The 22,584-nt window shown below is 49.0% G+C and overlaps 1 protein-coding gene across 2 annotated transcripts in view; it reads left to right on the forward strand.

Moving 5' to 3' along the window:
* The window catches only part of prkcha (protein kinase C, eta, a), a 302,477-nt gene that overhangs the window by 208,462 nt on the left and 71,431 nt on the right, over positions 1-22,584 (forward strand). For both annotated transcript variants that reach the window (XM_072491907.1, XM_072491914.1), the window contains one exon: positions 210-383. In XM_072491907.1, the coding sequence (XP_072348008.1) occupies positions 210-383 (174 nt within the window). The remainder of the gene's footprint in view (positions 1-209; positions 384-22,584) is intronic.

Raw genomic sequence — 22,584 nt, forward strand, 5'->3', positions numbered from 1 at the left:
ATGAATCGGCAAACCACTGCAGATTCCAACTCCGGGGAAGTGCAGGCCCTTTTTAAAAAAGATTTTCCTTTTTAAAAACGAGAGCAATGCCAAATCAGAACAGAGACGTCTTAACTGGTGAAGCCATTCTGCGGGAAGGTGTCCATTTGTTTGTTTGTTCTGTATTGAGCCAGAAATGTCACATTCATAAACTTGCTCTCTGACTCCAGGTGATGCTGGCTGAGTTGAAAGGGACGGAAGACGTTTACGCGGTGAAAATATTGAAGAAAGACATGATTCTCCAAGACGATGACGTGGAGTGTACAATGACCGAGAAACGCATCCTCTCACTCGCCAAAAACCACCCGTACCTCACACAGATCTTCTGTTGCTTCCAAACTGCAGTATGTAGCGTGGAGATCAATTAGCTCGGGTCCTGTTAGAAAAAGTGTCACCAGTGACGACCTCACTTCACACACACAACATATCGCCACATATGCCTTAATCATCAGAATAGAATATGATTTCCATGGGAACTTGAAGATAAGTCGATGCATCTTTTGGTCCTGCAAGTCTTGTACAGTAATTTATTCAGCATGAGAATGAATTAGGGTATTATTCAATACTTGCAGCGCCGAAAAAAGTTATTCAACCCAACAGATCCATACTGTACCAGTGTTTATACCTCCTCCCCCCACCCTGACACCATCCACAAATCCTTCTCTTCATTACTCCCTCGTGCCTCGCGTTCGTATTCATACAGCTGCCCATTAACTGTATCTGTGCCAGTCACCTTAACTACTGCTGAGTTCCATTTTCTGATCACCTCTGAGCAAATCTGTTTCCTCTGAATTCCCTTTGGGATTAATTAGTGACCATCGTACATTAATGGGGGCTCGATCTGAACCCACCTGTAAGTGGAAACTTCCTTGGTGTCTCTAACCTACCAAATGCTTTCACAACCTCAAGATGTTGATGGGGACTTCTTGTTTTGAGAGAAAAGAATCAAAACGTGTTCAAACATTCTAGAACAGGTCATACCTGATATTATTCCAGAAAATTAATTTTACACCTTCTGCTCTGCCTCTACGTATTACTTTTTTTAATAATGGATTAAATTCTCCACCTCCTCAGCCGCGTGTTCCCCGGCAGCAGGTCGTCACCGGCAACAGAATCCTCCATTCCCGCCACCGGCCAATGGAGAATCCCGCCGGCGGAGCATTCACCCTGATAGGTCTCATCTGCCTTTTGCCAACCCCACACTCAGTTTCTCCAAAGGCCCTCCTTGTGAGACTCCTGACCCTAATTCACAAACTCTAAGGGCGGAATTCCTCCATTTGAGTGCGTTGGCGGGCAGCATCAGCGGCACCTTTCTCACTGGGCCGCATGCCAGATTCCCACCCCAGGGGCGAAATTCTCCTACCCGCCCCGCCACATTTCTGCGCTGACCGGCCGGCGGGAGTCTCCGTAACACCGGCCGGTCAATGGGGTTTCCCATTGTGGGGCACCCCCACGCCGTCGGGAAACCCCCGGGCGCCGGCAGAACGGAGACTCCCGCCGGCGGAGAATGACGCCCCAGATTCTGCACTTTGAACCTCATTAATTATGCACAGGCGACTTCCCCTCCCACTCTTCAGGAGGGCTGGCGGTTGATACATCCTTAGCTGATGGGTTCAAAGATTTCCGGTACCACCTTTAAACACCAGTCCAGCGCACTCGCATCACTCTCTCCAGCCCACCTGCCTTCCCCAGACCGTGCAGGATGTCCGCAACTCCGACGAAAAAGGCTAGCAGCCTCAAGAAGAAGTTAGGACCGCAAAGTGGCACAGTGGTTAGCATTGCTGCCTCACATCATCAGGGGCCCGGGTTCAAATCCAGCCTTAGCTCTCTATCAGTGTGGAATTTGCACTTTCTCCACGTGTTTGCGTGGGTTTCCTCCGGGTGCTCCGGTTCCCTCCCACTTGTGTAGGTCAGGTGGATTGGCCATGATAAATTGCACCTTCGTATCATGGGATGTGTAGGTTGGGTTAATGGGTTATTGGGATAGGGCGGGGAAGTGGGCTTGGGTGGAGTGCTCTTTCAGAGGGGTCGGTGCAGACGCGATGGGTCAGAATGGCATCCTTCTGTAGGGATTCTATGAAGATTGTTTGTCAATTCAACCAACCTTGTCCTGGAGCCCATCACCTCTTTGGTGCACATCCCCCACTTGGTCCTCTCCCTACCTCATCTGCAGTCTTCATCCATTACCTTGCAGTAAACAATGTGACGCTCTTTTTTTGTGAGTTTCATGCAACTTTGCAGAATCCAGCTGCCCTTCCCTCAGCCTTCTCTTTACCTTCCATTATTTGTCTTCTTCACCCACCCCTTTGCTCTCTGCCTGACATTGTGAGCCCTCACCCTTTCGCCAGCCCCTCTTTGCACAGCCCTCCTTCCACATTTCCCCCCATTGCCCCCCTTCTCTTCAACAAGCCATCCTTCCCACGCCAACCCCAGGCTCACCTCGCTCTCCACCCCTGGTTGAACTTCGGATCTTTATTGCGGTGGCTTCCTGAGTCCTGCAGGACGGTCATGTCCAGGTAAACACTGGTGTTTGGCAACAGGGTCAAGGAGACCCCTGTACTCCACAACCCCAGGCACGGTACTGATCTGAGTTGGTAACACAGGAGTGTCCATGGATCCAGCAGCACGATGCTGTCCATGAAGACCAGTTCGGCATGGAGATGGAGGACAGGAACCGGTCTGCCCTGGCAGTGTGGTGATGTTACACATCAGGGGCAAGATTCTCCGACCCCCCGCCGGGGGCAGGCGTGAATCCCGCCCCCACCGGTTGCCGAATTCTCCACCACCGGATATTCGGCAGGGGCGGGAATCGCGCCGCGCCGGTTGGCGGGCCCCCCTCCCCCCCGCGATTCTCCAGCCCGGATGGGCCGAAGTCCCGCTGCTAAAATGCCTGTCCCGCCGGCGTAAATTAAACCACCTACCTTACCGGCGGGACAAGGCGGTGCGGGCGGGCTCCGGGGTCCTGGGGGGGGCGTGGGGCGATCTGGCCCTGGGGGTGCCCCCACAGTGGCCTGGCCCGCGATCGGGGCCCACCAATCCGCGGACGGGCCTGTGCCGTGGGGGCACTCTTTCCCTTCCGCCTTCGCCACGGTCTCGACCATGGCGGAGGCGGAAGAGACTCCCTCCACTGCGCATGTGCGGGAATGCCGTCAGCGGCCGCTGACGCTCCCGCGCATGCGCCGCCTGGAGATGTCATTTCCGCGCCAGCTGGCGGGGCACCAAAGGCCTTTTCCGCCAGCTGGCGGGGCGGAAATTCATCCGGCGCCGACCTAGCCCCTTAAGGTTGGGGCTCGGCCCCCAAAGATGCGGAGCATTCCGCACCTTTGGGGCGGCTCGATGCCCGACTGATTTGCGCCATTTTGGGCGCCAGGCGGCGTACATCGCGCCGATACCGGAGAATCTTGCCCCAGATTCTTAATTAAATCATATTTTATCACATAATGTCAAGGTTTTAAAAAAAAATTTAGGGTACTCAATGATTTTTTTTTTTCCAATTAAGGGGCAATTTAGTGTGGCCATTCCACCCAACCTGCACATCTTTGGGTTGTGGGGATGAAACCCTCGCAGGCACGGGGAGAATGCGCAAACGCCACACAGACAATGACCCGGGGCTGGGTTTGAACCAGGGTCCTCAACACCCTATGCAGCAGTGCTAGCCACTGCGCCGCCGTGCCGCCCAACATAAAGTCAAGGTTGACAGTAGGCAAAGAAACAGATAAGCAGACACCATGGCCCCGGCCATTTATTTTCATATGATCACTATATTTAGAAGCACAATATTGGGAATATTATTGTACAAACATATTGATGAACTTATAAGTTAGGAACAGGCCACAGCCCCTCGAGCCTGTTCCACCTTTCAATAAGAACATGGCTGATTTGATTGCAACCACAACTCCATCTTTAATTGTCTTTTCAAACTCTCTTTTGATCACCTATCAGCTCTGGCTCACAGATTAGGGGCGTCATTCTCCGACCCCCCGCCGGGTCGGAGAATGGCCGTTGGCCGCAGTGAATCCCGCCCCCGCCCCCGCCGAAGTCTCCGCTCCCGGAGATTGGGCGGGGGCGGGAATTGGGCCGCGCCGGTTGGCCGGACCCCCGGCTGGATTCTCCGGCCCGGATGGGCCGAAGTCCCACCCAGGAATTGCCTGTCCCGCCGACGTAAATCAAACCTGGTATTTACCGGCGGGACCAGGCGGCGTGGGCGGGCTCCGGGGTCCTGGGGGGGGCCGCGGGGGGATCTGACCCCGGGGGGTGCCCCCACGGTGGCCTGGCCCGCGATCGGTACCCACCGATCCGCGGGCGGGCCTGTGCCGTGGGGGCACTCTTTCCCTTCCGCCTCCGCCACGGCCTCCACCAATGTTGGGGCTAGGCCGCCAAAGATGCGGAGCCTTCCGCACCTTTGGGCCGGCGCGATGCCCGTCTGATTGGCGCCGGCTTTGGCGCCAGTCGGCGGACATCCCGCCGTTGGGGGAGAATTTCGCCCAAGGTGTCTATTTCTCTCCGCTGCAAATCTCCTTGGGCATTTTCTTCAAGAAGGTTACGGGGAGTCCACACCCCAAGTAAAATAAAGAACTTTGATTTATTTACAAATGCAGTGTGTGCACTTCCTGGTAGATCCCTACTGGGATCCCTCTGGTTGGTGCCTTGCAGGCTGACCTTTTATACATTGCTAATTGGAGTTCCCCCACCTCTCAGAGGGGGAGCTCGTATTCCGCGAGAACCACAGGAGACATAATCATTCCCACCCTGTAAACCCCTGCGAGATAGTATATTTTCAACATTAAGGCGGCAATGGAAATGGAAGTTGCTGATTACGGGAGCTCTCTGCTTTCATTGGATTTTGAGGGGATGCATGAAAAGCTAAGCAGTTTTAATTGGATGACTTATGAAGAACTCTCCATTTGGTGTTCAAGAGGATCTTTCTGCAGCCCCGTCAAGACCTGTGATTGCATTGTGGATGTCTATGAAGAAAGGGACTAATTCATGACTTCTGTGGTGTAGGAAGAATGATGGATGTGAAAATTAGGCCCTAGTAGTTTGTGAAATCCTACAATCCTTTTCTGTTTATCCTGCTTGACCTGTTTGCCATGTTATTGTTTGTGCAGTGCCTAGAGTCTAACAACAGATGGCATCTGGTAAAGCTACTTAGCCCACACAGTGGCTCAAGTTAGATTACTGTGTTAAACAAACAGGAGAGTCTGTAAAAATGCTAAAATGGCATTTTTAGAACTGCAATTGAATGAAGTGCAATGAGTTTAATACGTTTATTGAAGTGAGTTCATTATTATGCAGTTGCTGCGCTGTTGGCCTGGGTTATGCGGAATCATACCTTTGACTAGCTTGATGTGTCTCCTCGTTTCTAATTCGCAAGATGTTGTGTCAGCAGAAAATCTTGTTACTTACACTTAGAGCCACTTGGTAGTACAGAACTTGAATGTTGTTGAAAAGAATGACATCTTACAAAAGTTTGTCATCTTGCACTCATCAGGATAAGCGCATGAATGCCGAATTTGAAAAGGTCACAATTGAAGAGGGTGCAGTTGTTTGGCAAGTTGACTGTGTTCAGGTCTTGTGCCTTTTTAGAATTTAGAAGCTTGGGGAACCTAAAGTTCCATGTTGCTTTCTCCCTGGCAATGCATCAGCCAATTGGAGTTGACTTGCCTTTTGTCCTGATAAGTGCAAAACCTTTGACAACATGTCTGCTTTCAGTAACTTGCAGATTTTCCACGCGCTTTTCCACATAAACGCGCAGTGATTGGAATTGTATTCAGCGCTATGTCCTCTACATTGTATTTGGGTCCTGTCTGAATAGGGCAAGCAACTGTGTATCTTGTTAAACAATTAGTTTGAAGAATTTTTAATCAGCAGTTCAGCATTTAAACCAGGAAGTGTATGTTCATAGACAGCATTCAATATTAAATTAGATGCAGCGCACAAAATAAAGAAGAAATAAAGATTAGATTAAGAGGGGTATAAATCTTCAATAATCTAAAGCAGAAGCAATGAGACTCTACACTTATAAAAGTTCATTTTTAGTGCTGGAAAGGTTGTTTGCCGGTAATTAAGACTTATTAAGCCAGTAAAAATCCACTTATATTAAAATGGACAAGCCTTAACTCATTTTAGGCATGTTTAGTGAGTAATTACTGGGTAAGTATGGTAGCTTCACACTTTCCATGTGTTTCAACCAATATTTCATCTCTGGGTCAACTACCCATTATAGTGAAGCTTCTGGAGGTGCTGGGCCCTTGGGCAGTATTTTCCTGATTTCCACATACCAGCTGCTGATTGACGGTCTCTCGATGTTGCTGTTTGATTTGCTGTTTAATTATGTTGAGTGTTGTCAGTCCAGCTTTTACGATAACGATAAGGCTGTTCAGTTTTTGCCTTTGATGTTCTCTCCAACAGCAGCACTCTCAGGCAACCCTGTAACAATTTAATGCTTTTATACTGTTGCTGTTTTATATTTGGACTCCGGGATATGTGTTAATGAGCTGCCGCCCAGTGTTTTCACTACAAAATCCAGCTGCCATCGCCCAGTGGCTGACTTGCAACCCTCATTTTTTCACAGACCCATATGACTGCTGAAAGGGTGAGGGAGCCAGATTTATTTGCATGGATTCTGGTCCACAGAATCTAAATTAAATTGAAGTCTCATACTTAAACGCTAAAAGGTACTGAAACTCTGTTCAGACAATCATTTCTTCACATGTTAAAATGCCACAGGTGAAAATTGCACCATCCTGATTCTGATAGTGTGCATACTCATAATTTTCTGATGGAGGAAAGTCCCTACCAGAATGACAAAAAGGGGCTTTTAACACAACTAAGCATGTGCTGGTGGCCATAGAGTCAAAAGGCATTACAGCACAAAAAGAGGACATTCGGCCCATCGACAACATGCTATCTATTCGAATCCCATTTTCCAGCACTTGGTCCATAGCCTTGTATGCTATGGCATTTCAAGTGCTCGTATGCTATGGCATTTTAGGTGCTCATCTAAATGCTACCACTCTTTCAGGCAGTGAGGATGTGGAGGAAATTATTTTTGGTAACACTCATAAACATGCCTAGCTCTAACTTTCAGCTCACGCAGCTTTGCGTGACTGTCCCACTTGAGGTAATTTGTTTGATTCTATCCAATCCTCTACTTTCTCAGCGAGTCTGGGTTGCTATACCTGCATGCACATTTACATGCATTTTGTAGCCTGGATCTATGGATCGTGGTGGCAGAGGCTTTAACGTTCTTTCCAGCATGTGGCTGACCAGAGATCTGTCCCGATCTTCCTACCTGTCATTGGGTGTGTATTGGAAGGATTTGCAGACTGATACTCGACATACTTGGCCACGTTATGAACACATTTATCTCAAACTGAACATGTACAAGTCATGTAACGTTTGAACATCAATTCAAATCTTGTGCACAACTACTTCCTCCCCAGAAATGATGATTGGTGGTTTGTCCATGGAAGTGGTTGCCCAATGTGAAATGGATACTATCCGAATTACAGAGAAATGTGGATGAGTTTGCAAATTATTAACCCCATTTATTTTGCGCATCTGTGTGTATTTGTTCTCCCTCATACAAACACATACGCACAAATGTTATTGCCAGTTGGAGTATCATATGAAAAATTGAAGAGTGAGAAATAACCCAAGTAAAAAGGTAACATTATAGCACCGTACAGAACAGGAGTAGGCCATTCAGCTTGTTGACCATCCAATCATTGCTGGCCTGTGTATTAACTTCATCAACCTGCCTTGGACCTGTAACCCTTAATAACATTAATTACCTATTATCTATGGAGGAGGAGTTCTGGTGTGAGGTCATCCGGAGAGTGAACGCCTCCACCACATGGAGGTTGGGACTGATTCAGCTGAAGGTGGTATATAGGGCCCACCTCACAGGGGCAAGGATGAGCAGCCGGCTCTTTGAGGGGGTAGAAGATGTGTGTGAACGTTGCGGGCAGGGGCCACAAACCGGGGGGCCCCCACAAACCACGTTCATATGTTTTGGTCCTGTCCAAAGCTGGAGGATTACTGGAAGGAGGTTTTTAGGGTAATCTCTAAAATGGTGCAGTGAAACTGGTCCCGGGACCTCAGGAGGCCATATTCGGGATGTCGGACCAGCCGGGGTTGGAAACGGGTGCGGAGGCAGATGTTGTAGCCTTCGCCTCGTTGATCGCCTGAAGGCGGATCCTGTTGGGATGAAGATAAACCTCTCCACCCTGTGCCCTGACGTGGTGGGGGGACTTGCTGGAATTCTTAACTCTTCAGAAGGTTAAGTTTGAATTGAGGGGAAGGATGGAGGGCTTCTACAATTCATGGGCGTTATTCATTATGCACTTTCAAGAATTGGACTACATCGAACATTCGGAGGGGGGTTGATAGGATTGTGGGGAGGGGGACTGTGCATGTTAATGGTGACTGTGGGTGATTCCTGGGGCGAAATTCTCCGGATACGGCGCGATGTCCGCCGACTGGCGTCCAAAACGGCGCAAATCAGACGGGCATCGCGCCGCCCCAAAGGTGCGGAATGCTCCGCATCTTTGGGTGCCGAGCCCCAACCTTAAGGGGCTAGGTCGGCGCTGGACAAATTTCCGCCCCGCCAGCTGGCGGAAAAGGCCTTTGGTGCCCCGCCAGCTGGCGCAGAAATGACATCTCCGGGCGGCGCATGCGCGGGAGCGTTAGTGGCCGCTGGCGGCATTCCCGCGCATGCGCAGTGGAGGGAGTCTCTTCCGCCTCCGCCATGGTGGAGACCGTGGCGGAGGCGGAAGGGAAAGAGTGCCCCCACGGCACAGGCCCGCCCGCGGATCGGTGGGCCCCGATCGCGGGCCAGGCCACCGTGGGGGCACCCCCCGAGGCCAGATCGCCCTGTGCCTGCCCCAGGACCCCGGGGCCCGCCCGCGCCGCCTTGTCCCGCCGGTAAGGTAGGTGGTTTAATCTACGCCGGCGGGACAGGCGTTTTAGCGGCGGGACTTCGGCCCATCCGGGCCGGAGAATCGCGCGGGGGGGGCCCGCCAACCGGCGCGGCGCGATTCCCGACCCCGCCGAATATCCGTTGCCAGAGGCTTTGGCAACCGGCGGGGGCGGGATTCACGCCAGCCCCCGGCGATTCCTTTTTGTTTTTTGTTTATGTTAACATGTGGGCTGTTGTTTGTGGGGCTGGTAGGTGGATGGGATTGTTGTTGTTGACAAGGGGATTGACATTGCATTTGTTCCTGCTTATTGTTAGTTGGTGGGTGTATATTTGGAAGAAAATGTGAAAAGGAGGAGAATAAAAATATTTCTTTTTAAAACTACCTATTATCGATCAATCCCATGGTGTCATTTTCAGTCGGCCCAAGTATTCATTAAATTAAAATAATATTTGGGGTTTATTTTCAAACCTTGATTGCCTTTTAACCATGGCCTGAATTTTACGTACCCCGAGCAGTCGTTTTTGGATTGGCCAGTAGTTCCAGAGGGCGGGACATGGGCAGGAGTCCCCACTTAGCCCTCGTTAGTCTGCCCACATTGCTTTATGGCTGCAGGACAGGTTGGAGTGGAGAATGGTGGCTCCATACCTATGTTGTTTCTGGGGGAGGGGCATGAGTGACATCCTACCCATCCAACCATATTATTCAGCCCCATGTTTTTGGATCTGTGAAGCAATTGTGCCAACCACCATGCTATCGTGCAGCGCTGTCTTCGCCCAAACTCTTCTCCTTCTTTGTTAGTGTAAAACCCTGTCCACTGCCCTTGTTATGCAATTGCCTAGGAAACTGTCCCCAACCAGGTTGAAATGAAGCCCATTCCAATGGAATAACTCACTCTTCCCTGAGCTCACTCTTCAAAACCCTTTCTTCCCACTTTTTGAATGGCACTTTTACTTCTCTAACCTGCTTGACCCTCTGCCAATTGGCACGTGGTCCAGGTAACAACCCAGAGATGATTACCTTTGATGTTCTGCAGTTTAATTTGGTCCTCAAATTCTCTTGGGTAGAACCAGGAATGTTGTTCTGCTCTGTCAGTGGTTGCCACATGGACCACGAGAATAGGATCTTTCCTGAAGAAAATGTCCTGAACCCTGGCTCCCTGTCATGTTTGCAGGGAACAATGACTATTTCCCTGACCACGCTGTCTCATATCAGTAACACATTCCTTTTTGCTCCCTCCTCTTGAATGGCATCCTTCACCAGGGGGTAGCACAGTGGGACGGCACAGTAGCACAGTGGTTAGCACTGTTGCGTCAAAGCGCCAGGGTCCCAGGTTTGGTTCCCGGCTTGGGTCACTGTCTGTGCGGAGACTGCACTTTCTCCCCATGTCTGCGTGGATTTCCTCCTGGTGCTCCAGTTTCCTCCCACAAGTCCCGAAAGACGTGCTTGTTAGGTAATAAGGGGTAGCGCGGTAGCACAAGTGGATAGCACTGTGGCTTCACAGCACCAGGATCCCAGGTTTGATTCCCGGCTGGGTCACTGTCTGTGCGGAGTCTGCACTTTCTCCCCATGTGTGCGTGGGTTTCCTCCGGGTGCTCCGGTTTCCTCCCACAGTCCAAATACGTGCAGGTTAGGTGGATTGGCCATGCTAAATTGCCCTTCGTGACCAAAAAAGGGTTAAGAGGGGTTATTGGGTTATGGGGATAGGGTGGAAGTGAGGGCTTAAGTGGGGGGTGGGGGGGGCTGTGCAGACTCGATGGGCCGAATGGCCTCCTGCACTGTATGTTCTATGTTCTAATTTGGACATTCTGAATTCTCCCTCAGTGTATCCGAACAGGCGCCGGAGTCTGGCGACTAGGGGCTTTACACAGTAACTTAATTGCAGTGTTAATGCAAGCCGACTTGTGACACTAATAAAAATTATTATTTGTCCTTCTCCTCATCCACACAGGTTAACAAGCACCTTGTCGTAACTGTTGAACAAAGTCAGGGACTGAGGCTCCTCCGCCATGACATGCTGGTTCCCTTCATCTGTCTGACCCACAGGCACACCCTTCTGTCCTTAACCATTGACCAACCTTAAAGTCCTGCCTAACCTAAAGGGTTTGAGACCCCCTTCTGGGATAAAACATCTGGGTAACTTTACCCCTCCCTGTTGTGTCACAGTGTCTGCAGCTCTGCCTCCACATCAATGATGTTGAGTGTACACAATCTGGATCATTTACAAACCTCACCACTGCCACACAGGAAAAGCTGCCTCGGAGTCTCCTTTCTAAGGAGACCCCAAATTGTTTGCGTTGATTCTTGATTGAAAAGAATATTTTATTGCAGGGGTTTTAAAACCCTCTGGCTCTTTCCATGATTCGAGAATTATGACCCGCTACAAGGAGAATAAGAAACGTTTGTATCTTATGTTTACTGGATCAATCCTGAGCGATTCTGGATTGGGTGGAGGTTGGGTTGAGGATAGGTTGTGCCTCTGCAAACAGACACTGGTGGTTGTTAGTTTAATTACAGGATCAGTAGTCTTCACACAGCTACTAAATAATATGCGAGGAGGCCACAATTATCATTGTAAACAGACTGATACTAATTAGCGAAAAGTGCAGTTCTAATCTGTACTTGGAAATAAGAGGTTATTAGTGTGTTTAGTTCTTCAAATATTTTACTGCAAATTAGTTTATTGTAATGAACCTTGTGGGGATTTTAGGTGCTGCTATCGCAAACCTTGGCAAATCTGTAAGAAATCAGAATGGGAAGAAAAGTGGAAAACGTTATTGAAAAGTAATAAGGGGGTGATAAACCTCATTAGAAGGATTAAAGTAATTACTTTTTGCACATCACACAAATAATCACCTTTATATCTGTTAAGAGGAATAATAAAACGGGAGCAATAAAATGCAATTGCAACGGGCGGAATATTCCCCAAAAATGACAACGTAATTTTCGGCGGGAAAATCGGTGTGATTCCCGGCGCAATCGGAATATAATTTTCAGGCACTTTGAAAAACCTTTCTCCCCCCCACATGAAAAATGCCTTCCCTGAGGCACGAAGCATCTGATTCGTCCGCCCCAGGCATCATGTGAGCACTTCATTGAACTGGCTCCACAGTACTTGCTCGCATTCAAGCCAGGAGAATGGAAGCTAGGAAACCAGCTCCTAGATTTACAGAGGGGGCCTTCAGCCATTCGCTGGATGCTGTGGAAGAGAGGCGGCCTATAATATACCCTTGGGCTGGCAGGAGGATTTCCAGCAAGGTGATGAATCCCAGCTAGGAGATGGCCACAGCACTGGTCAGTGCCAGCAGCCTGACCACGAAGACGGGTGTGCAATGCAGTAAATTATGAATGACCGACGCCAATCAGTTGGGGTAAGTGCTCCCTTTCTCCTCTCCGCACTCTCCCTTTCGTCACCCGCCCCCGGAAAGTCACCTGGATCACACATACCGCGATCTCACAGGACCACATTACCAGCATTCTGAAAGCCCCACTGGTACTCCTCAACTGAACCCTTCCCTGCTTTGGCACACTGTCCTCACTTGCTAGGTGTCATCAACCTTCGACCTGCCAGGTGTCCAGCTAAAATAATCCCCATTTGTGTTCCTGCAGGAGAAGATTGTCCACAAGCGCCGCGAGTGAGAGAAAACTGGCTGTGGGATGCCTCAGCTGAGGATCCTGACTCTGTACGAGGATGGGGCCATAGAGGTCACAGGGGAGGAGCAGAAGTCGGCCTGTGCTGAGACCGAGTTTGGCCTGCGACAGGAAAGTGAGAAGCCTTCTTCATCCAAATGACCAGTCTCAAGTGAGTTCTTTGTGGTCCAATCCATTGGCCAGGCCATGTACCAAAAACATGCCCCTTGCCTTGCAACAGCCTGGCCCGTCTACCGCCCATCCATGACACAACCTCGGAGGAGGACACCGAGGAAGCATCACAGCTATCACCCGCACCATTCACCATTGCAGAGGCATTGGTGGGCAAACCTAGCAGTCAGGCTTCAAGGTCACTTTCTGGTGAGTGCTGCACAGCTTCTGTTGCATGTCAGGTGGAGGCAGGAGCGTTCCTTGGGATCGGACAGTCCGAGGTCTGCTGGATCCCATTACATCGCTGCGCCACAGGCAGATGCCGAGAGGTGTAGTCAGTGACACTCCTGCAACTACAAGGCCGAATGGAGGAGTCCCAAAGGCTTCTGTCGCAGGAGATGCGGCGATGCATGGCACCCCGTCCAACACTGCAAGGGTGACATCCGCAGTGAAAAGCCTGGAACAAGAGGTCAGATCCATAACGGATAAACTCCGAAGCCTGGCTCAGTCCCTGTGGACCATGGCTAAGGGGTGCAGACAATGGGGGCACCTCCCAGGACTGGCAGTGCCAGATAATGTTATGGCTTCTGGAACTCTCTCCAGCTATCCCTCCGTCCCACGGAGTAATCCAGGGTGTCACGAGCATCCAGTGAGAGGAGGATGCATCGGAGCACATCCTGGGACCTTCCACTCGGGAGAGCCCAGCTAATCTGAATCCTCCATTCCTGAGGCCAGTAGACGCCCGACAAGAGCATCCCAGGCAACAGGGCATGGAGGGCAGCATGCCAGCTCCACCTCTGATGCGTATCCTGGGAATACGCCTAGTCACAGTGGGAGAGTACGCAAGTGTAAGGAATTCTAGTGTGGGCACGGTGAAAGTCGGCCCAGATAATTGGGGGTCTATATCACTTTTAACATCTGCCCACGTCACTATTATATTCTATTGGTCTTCACAACCTTAAGGCCTTATTTTCATGAACACTCCTCTCAGGGCATAGCGCTTTTCTCCATCTGGACAAAGATCTTCTCACAGGCCTTCAATGTCAGGCAAACGGTGAGGCACACCCCCATGCCACAGGTAGCAGGCCCACCCAGGTCTGTAGGAACTTTTTCAACAACTCGGGAAGCGGGCTTCAGGACCACCAACACCAGCTGCGACCCTCATCCGGTAAAGATGCGACGTTAACCTCACTAATATGTTATAATGGATTCAGATTTAGGCAGATCTGGGGCGGCATTCTCCCAGCCCGGGGTCGGGCCAGAGAATCCCCAGAACCCGACCAGGCCGCCCCGATGCCGGCACGCCGCGGAGAATCGGCGCCAGTGCGTTTGGCACGGCGGCAGACGCGGGCCGCTGTACGCAGCCGGGCTGCCGATTCTCGGCCCGGGGTGGGCCGAGCGATCGCTCTAAAATGGCAGAGTCCCGCTGGCGCCATCCACACACCTGGTCGCAGCCGGCGGGAGGGGGGCCCACCGATAGAGCCTGGCCCGCGATCGGGCCCACCGATCGGCGGGATGGCCTCTCGCTCCCCGGGCCTATTTTCTTCCGTGCCGGCCCCTGAACTCCCGCGCCATGTTGCGTCGGGGCCGGTGCGTCGAGGGATGCCACCGCGCGGGTTGGCGCCGGCGCCACTGCGCATGTGCGGATCCCGCGGCGCACAGTTTGCGCCGGGATGGGAGGCTGGAGCAGCGCGAACCGCTCCAGCGCCATGCTGGCCCCCTGTAGGGGCCAGAATCGATACTCCCAGTGGCCCGTTCATGCCGTCGTGAATCGTGACTGCATTGACACTCTGCCGCGAATGAGAGAATCTCGCCCTATATGTGCCAGACCCTTACACTACTGAATAGAAGCAGAAAAGTGTTTCTTATGCTGCAAATTGTGGAACGAGGGCGAGTTTATTTTTAATTATCAATTGATTTGTTTCTGGTGTGGCACAACATGGGACTGTAAAGACCAAGTGTAGTCTTAATGGTGGAACATGACTAGGAGGCAGAGCTTGTAGATATAAGGGCCGGGATTCTCCGACCCCCTCGCCGGGTCGAGGAATCCCCGGGGGGAGGCGCGAATCCCGCTCTGCCGTCCCGACGCCGGCTGCCCTATTCTCCGGTGCCGTTTTTCGGGCGGCGGCGGGATTCCCGCCACGCTGGTCGGGGGCTGTTGACAGCGGCACCCCCGGCGATTCTCCGGGCCCCAATGGGCCGAGCGGCCGTCCATTTTTGGCCATGCCCACCGGCGTGAATTACTCACCTCACGCACGGCGGGACCTGGCAGGTGAGTTTGCGGGGGTTGTCCTCCAGGGCGGGGGGGGGGGGAGGGGTGGTGGGGGGGAGGGATCCGACCCCGGAGGGGGGGGCCCTCACAGTGGCCTGGCCTGCGATCGGGGCCTACCAATCAGCAGGCGGGCTTGTTCCGTGGGGGGACCTCTTTCTTCCCTGTCGGGCTCCGCCATATTGCCCGGGGAACAGCACGGAGAAGAGAACCCCCCACGCACGTGTGAAAATACGCCGGCCAATCTGTGCATACACGAGATCACGCCGGCCCTTAGCCGCTGACTGGAGCGGCGCCAACCACTCCGCCGTCCACCTAGCCTCTGAGAGTGCGGAGAATTCCGCACTTTCGGGGGCTGTTGACGCCGGAGTGGTTGCCGTCAGTTTTCCCGCTGGTATGGGGACTTAGTCCCCAGAAGGGAGAATCCTGCCCAAGATTTTCAATAAGAAACATAGATAGAAATATGATAAATTTAAATGCCCCCATTTTAAACATGTATTTTGCAATTTTTAATTATACTTTTACATTATTTATGTAGCAACGGATGAGTCGATTTAAGAGGTGAAAATAGAGGTCTTTGGAGCTCAGGGTGTTTTTTGCAATTTAACCCACATCAACAAAACAGGGGATCTTATCAATACTCTCATTGCTGTTTGTGGCCTCCTGCTGTACACAAATTTTCTGCATTATTTCATAACATTACAACAGTGACTACACCTCAAAAGAAATTAATTGGCTGCAAAGCAGTCTGCTGCATTGCTGCGGATGTGAAAGACGCAAAATTGAAATGCCATGGAGCGATTGCTGGGAGGGCTTAATTGGGCAGCACGGTAACACAGTGGTTAGCACTGTTGCTTCACAGCGCCAGGGTCCCAGGTTCAATTCCCGGCTTGGGTCACTGTCTGTGCGGACTCTGCACATTCTCCCCGTGTCTGCGTGGGTTTCCTCCGGGTGCTCCAATATCCTCCCTCAAGTCCCGAAATGCATGCTTGTTAGGTGAATTGGACATTCTAATTTCACCCTCCGTGTACCCGAACAGGAGTGTGTCGACCAGGGGCTTTTCACAGGAACTTCATTGCACTGTTAATGTAAGCCTACTTGTGATAATAATAAAGATTATTATTATTGCACCATGACAACTGTAATTAAACAGTTTTCATTATAAATGGTGAAATTTTAAATCTGGGAACTGCATGCAGCCATAATATTTTAATATAGAAAATGGTTTTCAATAACTGATCTTATAACTCATTTAATCACTAAAGCTAACTGAAGTAAAACTGGCAGATTTGATAGCATTGTTGCCTCAGAGTCAGATGGTTGTGCGTTTAAGCCCTCTTCACTGAGGCTTGTCGATATAACGTTGGTCGTACAATGCCACAAATTACCTTGGCAACAGCATTGATTTTGTAACAGTCAGATTTTTAAAGGGATGTTTTTTCCATACTGGAAAAGTATTGACGAGAAATCATAGTTTTATATTTTGTTTGTTCCTGTCAGGAATAATTCTAGAATCTTTATTTTGCTCCACGGGGTCCTTGAGGTGATTGGTTAGTTATGGGGTGTTTGGCTTTCTATTCAAATATAACTGGCTGCTTCAGTATGTCATCAGATTATGACAGCTCATAATTTAATCCCATTGCTGATTGAAGTAGAGCCTTAGAAATGCTACAGCACAGAAGGTGCCCATTCAGCCCATCTTGTCCACACCGACCCAAACACACACAGGTTCCCTTTCAAATACCATCTTCCTGCACCCTGCCCATAGCCCTGCAGCTTAACAGCTCCTAATGTGCAGATCCAGGTACTTTTGAAAAGAGTTTAGGGTCTCTGCTTCCACCACCAACTCAGACAGCGGATCCCAGAAACCCACCACCCTCTGTGTATAAAAAAAAATGTTTTTTCCTCATGTCCCCTCTAATCCTGCTGCCACTTATCTTGAATCTATGACCCCTGATTTTTTAATTCTTTGCCAAGGGAAACAAGTTCCTCCTGTCTACTCTTTCTCGATCCCTCACAATCTTGTATACAGCAATCATATCAGCCTCTCAGCCTTCTATAAACAAAACTCCAGGTAGGCTTGTACCTAAGCTCTGATAGTTGCTGAACGTTAAGTCCCAGCTCCAGCCTTCAACTTTGTGAATGCAGCACCTAAAATTTAGCCAGAAATGGAAATCTTTTGACTTAACCCCTTGCAGAAAATTAGAAAGATTCAAACAGGTGGAACAAGTATAGACAATAATCATCAGGTGTCGGTATTCCAGCCACTAATTTACTCAAACCGATACATTTCTGTAAATGCACTTGCTTGAACAAGTTGAAAATGGTAATAAGCTGCTGAGTAAATATAGGCTCAGTTTACTTTGACAGACTTCGCAGTCAACATGCAAAGTCAAATCCCTGACAAAATGCGCATCATTCCAATTCCTGTCAATATATTTGCCCATGACTTGTCATCCACTTCAAAGTCTAACTCTTGCAATTATTGCCAACTGCATTGGCCTTGACATTGGAAAGTAATGAGCCTGATTTACAGGTTTAAAACGGGCAACTGAGGTGCAAATATGGTGGGTGGCATGAGTGCACTCATTCAGTGCCAGAAATGCCTTAGGCATCCTCTATGTGTGGGACAGGCATTAGTCCATTTGCATGCTTGATCTCCGGGTAAGCGTTCTCCAAGGCGGCCTTCAGGACCCGCGACAACGCAGAATCGCCGAGCAGAAACTTATAGCCAAGTTCCGCACACATGAGTGCGGCCTCAACCGGGACCTGGGATTCATGTCACATTACATTCATCCCCCACCATCTGGCCTGCAAAATCCTACCAACTGTCCTGGCTTGAGACAATTCACACCTCTTTAACCTGGGGTTACCCCATCTCTGGATCTGTAAAGATTTAATCACCTGCTAATGTTTGCATTCCAAGCATTGTTTGGCATCTTTGAATTTGTCTATAATGTGTTTCTGGAACAGACCTCTTCATTCACCTGAGGAAGGAGCAGTGCTCCGAAAGCTAGTGACATCGAAACAAACCTATTGGACTTTAACCTGGTGTTGTAAGACTTCATACTGTGCTCACCCCAGTCCAACGCCGGCATCTCCACGTCATTTGCATGTGCAAATAGGAGCTTGTTTGGAGAATTCTTTCATAAAATTCCATTGTGCTGATAGCAGCGATGAGTTTTTTCAGGTGTTTAGCAGGCAGTCTTGCCATATGCAAATTCACTCCTGCCTTACCCACATTTACAATGTTGGTTCAGGTGATTTCTTCCAATAAAGCTGCTCCTTTATCAGAGAAAACTACAACAGTGATACACTTGAAAATGTGTTTGATTGGCTGTAATGTGCTCTCAGACATCCTGAGGTCACAAAAGGCACACTATCAAGATAAGCTCTATCTATCTTGTGCAAATATGACTTGTCATGGCCGTTATTGGCTCAGTTTATTTTAGGAGAGAAGGAAGAATTAGCAATCGCGCCATAGTTGTGCATGACTCACCAACGTATCGCCGCAGAAATAGAGAGCGCTGTGAAGGATTAGATTGACAAAAAGGGCAAGTGAACTGCTTGTGCAGCGAAGCACACTAAAACTGATCTGAAACTAATGTCTGATTCAATTATAGTCAAGAGTACTGGTCACATTGAAGCACCTTGGTTTGTCTTTCAAAGTAAAGTTCAATTTTAATCGTATCAAATGATTTCCATTTCATTTTAAATCTAGTTAGCGCTCATATGGCAGTAGAGCTGGATGATGCGCACTAAATGAACAATGGTTTCTGTTAATGATTCAGATCCTTGTATTGTTCCGAATGCTGATTAACCATCCAGTGACAGTTACATTTATATCATTTCCATTGCAGGGTTATGGGAAACTGCATCTTTTCAAAAGGGAAAGGGGACACAATTAAGAGTGTAAGCAGATTAGACAGGCAGGCTCTATTCTTTCCCATCCGCTGCACATCTTATTAGAACTGGCTGCACCTCTTAGTTTAATTTTTCAGTGCCCTGCTCGTTCTGTATCAGTTAGTCTCCCTGTGTAGATAAAGAGGAACTGTGTCCTTTTGTTTTTTCTCCCCCCAGTCTGTTGGGCTGTTTGCCAGTAGTAAGGCACTGACATTATTTGTTAATCTGAGATCAAGTTCGCCTGGCCGTTAGCCAAGACCAGTATCTGTGTGTGTGTGTGCTTTGCATTATTTAGTGCAGCCAGTGGAGCTGATCGTCAGGTCGTGGTCTGTAGGGAACGTGAAATTGTCAGCGTTAAACAGCGTGCTGGTATAACTGCAGTCATCCTCTGGTTATACCCCCTTTCTGATGTCAGTGCTTGACCTTCCAATTCATCCTGATTTCGGAACAATTATCCTTGTTGAATTACTTAGATGGCTGGTAAATGTTCTATCAGCAGAATGAATGAGTAGTGTCTGACCGTCCAAAGCTTCCTGGTGCTAATGCCTTTTCTTGTCAGCTTGGATCTTGTATATCTCTCTTGTGGAGACCATGAATTGGCTTCAAATTGAATTGTTTTTTGGAGCAAGCAACGAGATGGATTAAGAGTTTGCCCTGACCACTCTGCTCGTTGGCTTTGTAACTTTAAGGACGGGATAAAAAAAATTAAATGAACCACCCTCACGTCTCCCTCCAAATTGCACTCCACACTGACTTGCAAATGCATTGCTGTTCCCACGTCGTCACTAGATCAATATCCTGGAAGTCCCTGCCTAACAGCATCATGGGTGTATCGGCGGGATCCAAACTGCAGCAGTTCAAGGTAGCTCACTACCGCCTCCTCCAGGGCAATTAGAGATGGCCAATAAAGGCTGGCCTTTGCCGGCAACACCCACATTCCGTGAGAACATTTAAAAAAAGTAGCTAATTCTCCATCCTTTCCGAAGTTTCAAGTTTCTGATTAGATTGTGGAGCTATTCCTAATTAATACAGTCCCAAAATGAGCCGGGACTTGATGGTTTGAGTTAAAAGGAGAGGCTGGATAGACTGGGAATTTTTTCCCTGGAGCTTCGGAGGCTTAGGGGTGATCTTCTAGAGGTTTATGAAATAATGAGGGGCATAGATAAGGTAGAGAGTCAACGTCTTTTTCCAAAGGTAGGGGAGTCTAAAACTAGGCATAGGTTTAAGGTGAAGGGGAGAGATACAAAAGGGTCCAGAGGGGCAACGTTTTCACACAGAGGGTGGTGAGTGTCTGGAACGAGCTGCCAGAGGCAGCAGTAGAGGCGGGTACAATTTTGTCTTTCAAAAAGCATTAGACAGCTTTATGGGAAAGCTGGGTATAGAGGGAAATGGGCCGAATGCGGGCAATTGGGACTAGCTTAGTGGTAAAAACTGGGCTGCATGGAAAAGTTGGGCCAAAGGGCCTGTTTTCATGCTGTAAACCTCTGTGACTATTCTATGACTCTATGAGCTATGACTATTCTATGACTCTATGAGCTGAGATTGGGTGTGCCATGATATTGACAGAATCCTGTCAGTCAATCTTTTAAACCGTTCTAACACCTTTATTTAAGGATGAAAGTTATTGTTGATTAGGCTTAGCCAGGTGCATTTCCAGGATATTTCTACACAATGTACCGTTCTGTGCAATTCATCACCGTTTTACTGGAGATACAACTGTATCCCAAAAAAGACTTTATCTTCCTGATTGAGGTGCTTGTAATTGAAAATGAAATGCTGATTGGAACAGAGTGCATCTGAGTTTAGGTGAGTGACTGAGTGCTGATTGGAACAGAGTGCATCTGAGTTTAGGTGAGTGACTGAGTTTGGGTGAGTGGCAAGAGAGGGCTGTGTTTTTGTTGGTGTTCGGGTTTATCCCTGAGGTTCTATAAAAAAATTTTTTTTTAATTATTTAAATTAATTAACTAGTTGAATATGGCTGGACAGGTGATGTGCTGTTGCTGTATGATGATGGAACTGGTGGATCCCATTGAGACCGTCAGTGACCACATCTGCAGCAAGTGTTGGCTGCTCGAGGAACTTCAGCTCAGAATTGGTGAGCTGGAGACCGAGCTGCACACACTGCGGCACATCAGGGAGGGGGAACATTACCTGGACGCTTTGTTTCAGGAGGCAGTCACACCCGGTAGAATAAGTACTGTTAATTCGGTCAGTGGTCAGGGACAGTGTGGTGTGACTGCAAGGGAGGCAGGTAGAGGATCCTGAGTTTAGGAGTTGAGGAGCCTCAGCCCTTGACCTTGTCCAACAGGTATGAGGTACTTGCTCCCTGTGTGGATGAGGAAGAGGGCTGTAGGGAGGATGTGTTGACTGACCACTGCACCGTGGTACAGGAAGCCATTCAAGAGGGGGGAGCAAAAAGCCAAGTGGTAGTTGTAGAGGATTCTATAATTAGGGGGATTGATGGCATCCTTTGTAAGCCAGATCGTGAGTCCCGCATGGTATGTTGCCTGCCCGGTGCCAGGGTGAGGGACATCTCTGATCGGCTTGAAAGGATTTTGGAGAGGGAGGGGGAGGATCCAGTTGTTGTGCTCCACGTTGAGACTAACAACATAGGTAAGACTAGGAAAGAGGACCTGTTTGGGGATTATCAAACACTAGGGACTAAATTAAAGAACAGGTCCTCCAGGGTTATAATCTCTGGATTACTACCCGAGCCACGTGCCAATTGGCATAGGGTTGAGAAAATTAGGGAAGTTAACACATGGCTAAAGGAGTGGTGCGGGAAAGAGGGATTCCATTTCATGGGGCATTGGCATCAGTACTGGGGCAGGAGGGACCTGTACCGTTGGGACGGTCTTCACCTGAACCATTCTGGGACCAGTGTACTAGCGAATAGGATAAATAGGTTGGTCACAAGGACTTTAAACGAGCAAGTTGGGGGGAAGGGAAGGGTAAAGCTATGGACAGTATAATGGTTAATGGAGAGCAAGGCAGCAGGTTACGTGATAGGTTATTATGTAGAGATATGGGTTCAAAGACAGGGAAAATTAGGAGAAAGGGTAAGACGAAAAATAAATTGCGAAAAGTTACTGATCAAGGTGTTAGGATTCATAAGAAAGACATAAAAAACAGCATAAGTGTACTTTACCTGAATGCTCGTAGTATACGGAATAAGGTGAATGAGTTGATGGCACAAATCATCGTGAATGACTATGATTTAGTGGCCATTACTGAAACATGGTTAAAAGATGGTCACGACTGGGAGTTAAATATCCAAGGGTATCAGACTATACGAAAGGATGGAATGGACGGTAAGGGCGGTGGTGTAGCTTTCGTGTTTAAGGATGGCATCCGGGCAATAGTAAGGGATGTTATTGGTGCTATGGAGGACAAGGTTGAATCAATTTGGGTGGAAATCAGGAATAGTAAGGCGAAAAGGTCACTGATAGGAGTAGTCTATAGGCCACCAAATAGTAACAGGGTGGTAGGGCAGGCAATAAGCAAAGAAATAACGGATGCATGTAGAAATGGTACAGCGGTTATCGTGGGAGATTTTAATCTGCATGTCGATTGGTTTAACCAGGTTGGTAAAGGCAGCCTTGAGGAGGAGTTTATAGAATGTGTCCGGGATAATTTCCTGGAACAGTATGT

The sequence above is a fragment of the Scyliorhinus torazame genome, chromosome 2, assembly GCF_047496885.1.
Source record: "Scyliorhinus torazame isolate Kashiwa2021f chromosome 2, sScyTor2.1, whole genome shotgun sequence".
In the NCBI taxonomy this organism is placed as follows: Eukaryota; Metazoa; Chordata; class Chondrichthyes; order Carcharhiniformes; family Scyliorhinidae; genus Scyliorhinus; species Scyliorhinus torazame.